The sequence below is a fragment of the Sinocyclocheilus anshuiensis genome, unplaced genomic scaffold (assembly GCF_001515605.1).
Source record: "Sinocyclocheilus anshuiensis isolate Anshui unplaced genomic scaffold, SAMN03320099.WGS_v1.1 scaffold78, whole genome shotgun sequence".
Lineage (NCBI taxonomy): Eukaryota > Metazoa > Chordata > Actinopteri > Cypriniformes > Cyprinidae > Sinocyclocheilus > Sinocyclocheilus anshuiensis.
Window position 1 is genome coordinate 2,822,642 of NW_015544250.1, and position 3,432 is coordinate 2,826,073.

Below are 3,432 nucleotides of genomic sequence, written 5' to 3' on the forward strand. Positions count from 1 at the left end.
ATAATCTTTATCATTTATTTACATTTTGTTTCTGTTGTTTTTTTGATAATAAATTGTTCTTCATTTATCCACAGATTGCTCTGGCATTTTGGATACAGTAGCTGTGGAGCAGTTACAGGAAGGACTCATCCGAGCGCTGCGCACCTTAGTCACCCGTCGCCGCCCTGATGACAACTCTCTTTTTCCCAAACTGCTCCTGCGCCTGCCAGACCTGCGCACCCTCAACAACCTTCACTCCGACAAGCTGCTGGCCTTCCGTATCGATCCCTGAGCTATCGGTCACTGCAGCTGGAACTTAACCAAAGGCCACGACTGGCCAATCAGAGAACACCTTTCCTGGTTAAGAGAAAGACTGCTCATTTAGAAGAAGATATGTGGAGCATGTTCCCACAGGAACCATTTGTTATTATGTGTGTTAATGAGCAACACAATGAACAGATGGCTCTCAGCAAGCTCTAAACAAGACTATATCTCCATTTAAGCTTTCACGGATAATTTTCATACATGCATTGCCCTTCTGTTCAGCTTGCCTTGAGAGCATTGTTGATTATATTTATCCAAGGGAAAGTTGCACCAGTCATATCATCATAAATAAGCTTACACAGAACTTTTAAAGACCAAAAACGGGTCATTCCTCTGTACTGCCTGCACATTGAAGTACACAGTCTTTAGTCAAGTACACCATGTATACAGTAGAAAGGTAATTTTAGGGACCATTTAAAGCCAATTGTATGAGTGAATGTGCCTATATGTTCGAGAAAGGGACAGAAATACCATGTACATCAGCCATAGATATCACTTATACAGTCACATCACATTAACATCACATTAAGAAAAATTTGTCACCTGTGTTAGTGTGTAACATTTAATTACACAAGATTTACTGTATCTACAACAACTCTAGTTACCATTTAAGTTCTTTGAAAATGAAAAGAAACTGATTTTAAATGTCATTTCACTTTTGAAAATGGATAAAACTGTCATACTTGTTTGCTTTTTTTATTATCATTGTCGAGCTGAATACAGTATGTCAAAGTATATTTCCACACATTCTCCTTTATTAATACATCTGAATCTAGGGATACAAAACCAGCACTCCCCTACGCATGTTATGTCTTGTAGTTTTCTGTTGTTTTCTTATTGTAAGTATTGTACATTTACACTGATCTAACTGCCTGTTCAGAGAAAGAGGGATATGCAGTGATGGGGCGTTTGGTGCCTTGTAAGCATTGTGTGTGTCGTGAGAAAGAGTCCCTGAACTTCTGGCACCAGCACAGTATCATTACAGCCTTTACTAAGATCACAAAGCATGTCAAAAAGGCATTTTGGGCTGCCATGTGGTTGATTTGATCAGCTGAGCCTATTATTATTATGGCTGGTAAATTAATGTTATTCAATCATATGGTAATGTATATTTTGTACATTTTTTTTCTTCTGTAGAACCAATATAAATACAAGATTATCTATTCTGATGTCTGTTTTTTTTTATGTATAAAATTACATTAAAAACTTACGCTCACCAAGACTGGATGAAATATAGTAACAAAAAAAAAAGTAATAAATGTGAAATATTATTGCAAATTAAAACGGCTGTTTTCTATTAAAATATATTTCACACTTACTGTGGTTTTGCTTAAATAAATGCACCTTGGTGAGCAAGAAACATTTTTCAAACGCACACGCACGAAAAACGTAATTATTCCAAACTTTTGACTTGTGGTGTATATATATTGCTTGCCGACTAAATCTCAAAAGTAATAATGAAAAATAATATATATGATACATTGCAACACCAATGCATTTCTAAAGATAAACTAAGTAGACAAACAATGTAGACTGTCATGCCTTTGCTCAGCAGACTTTATATCAGGAGCTTTTCAGAGTGATGTAGAAATAATTGTAACTGGCCTGAAACTGTCAGTCACGTTTTGGTTGTCAAACAGACTCAGTTAATCCACTTTATTTCAGGACACTGGCAAAACATAGGCTACTATGCAGAATCAGTTAAAACTCATGCGTGTAGGCAGATTACATTAATTAGTTATAATTCTTATACTTTAACGTATTTTTTAGGATATTTCGTGATGCTGTACAACACTGATGCGCTTTAGGTAATCTGAGAGATATAATTATTCAAACCAGCGCGTTACATAGTAAACGGTGTTATAGTGACATCGTGTGGAAGCTCTCGGTAGCGCAGTTAAAAATTCAAATATGGCGAAGACAAAACCTATGAATATTAATGTAGTCATGCTTACGTTTCATTTATGTTTGTGTAATCAATGCTGGGCTCTTTTGTTTATCTAAAAACACAGCTTTCACTCTTCCACTGGTTTAATGTGTCAACTAACAATGTCCAAAAGTGTATACACTTACATACAAATACATGCTATTCTGACATAAACATTTTTTTTTTTTTGAAACGTCATTTGCTCATTTATCTCAAATTATTGTGTTTGACGGTGGACATGGTGGATTACATTTCCAACATGTTTCAAATTCTTGCTTAAGCTAATTTTATTGCTAGCATATACGTGCCCTAAACACACAAAATATACAATATTTTCACCCTTTTTTTGATGTTTTGTCAAAATAACTTTTTTAAACCGCGCATGATATAAATGTTCTGTATACTCTTACCTTAATTTTAGTTTTCTTCACTAATTTTATCATATATTTCACATTCATTTCAAGACACAAACATGTGCTTCACGGATACGGCTGTTTCCTTGGTAACCGAGTACATTTTGAAAAGACGTTATTAGTATCAAAATGTCGTGGTTAATTATTATTATTATTATTATTATTATTTTACAAGAAAATTATTATTATTATTTTACAATGGCTGGTTTTATTTTGTAAGATTAAAAAGTCTGGGACAACCGAAATATAATACTTATAAATAAAAGGCACTGAATAAAAGATGAAGTCATGGTAAAAAGCTCCAGGTTTTTATCTGACGCTTTTAACTAAACTTATAAGAACAAAAATAAACGATTAATCCAGCGTTGCTTGGTAAATTTGATGGAGCGTCCTGGTACATACCCTAATTAATATTCATATTGTCAGCCTGCTTAGTGACCAATCAGAGAGTGGTACTATGTGAACGCCGGGATACGTAATTAATATTCATAAGCTAAGCGCAGGCGTCCTTCGTATGCTTTGCGTCATTACGTTTGAGTAACCCGGAAACACACACGGATGTTGTAGGGGAGGTAGGCGAATATTGAAGGCTTTTATGCTGCAAAATCATCTGAAATCATGACATAAAAAATACATTTTATCCTCAAAACTCAGCGGAGGCTTTTCAAACCCTTAAGGAGAATGTTAAGAGTAAGGTATGTGTATTTAAAGCGCTTAACCCAAGAGTTATAGATGTTTAAAGCTTAGTTAACAAGTCCAGTTGAATTTCAAAAATGGCATTATTGTTAT

The 3,432-nt window shown here is 34.8% G+C and overlaps 2 protein-coding genes across 2 annotated transcripts in view; both read left to right on the forward strand.

The window, feature by feature from the left end:
- nr1d4a (nuclear receptor subfamily 1, group D, member 4a) overlaps positions 1 to 794 on the forward strand; it is a 17,406-nt gene extending 16,612 nt beyond the window's left edge. The window contains exon 8 of the mRNA XM_016498827.1: positions 75 to 794. Coding sequence (XP_016354313.1) covers positions 75 to 271 — 197 coding nt within the window. The 3' untranslated portion in view covers positions 272 to 794. The remainder of the gene's footprint in view (positions 1 to 74) is intronic.
- A 2,383-nt stretch (positions 795 to 3,177) lies between these two features.
- Positions 3,178 to 3,432, forward strand: part of LOC107697860 (molybdate-anion transporter-like) — a 2,547-nt gene continuing 2,292 nt past the window's right edge. Inside the window, exon 1 of the mRNA XM_016498710.1 lies at positions 3,178 to 3,338. The gene's annotated coding sequence lies outside the window, so the exon portion shown is untranslated. The remainder of the gene's footprint in view (positions 3,339 to 3,432) is intronic.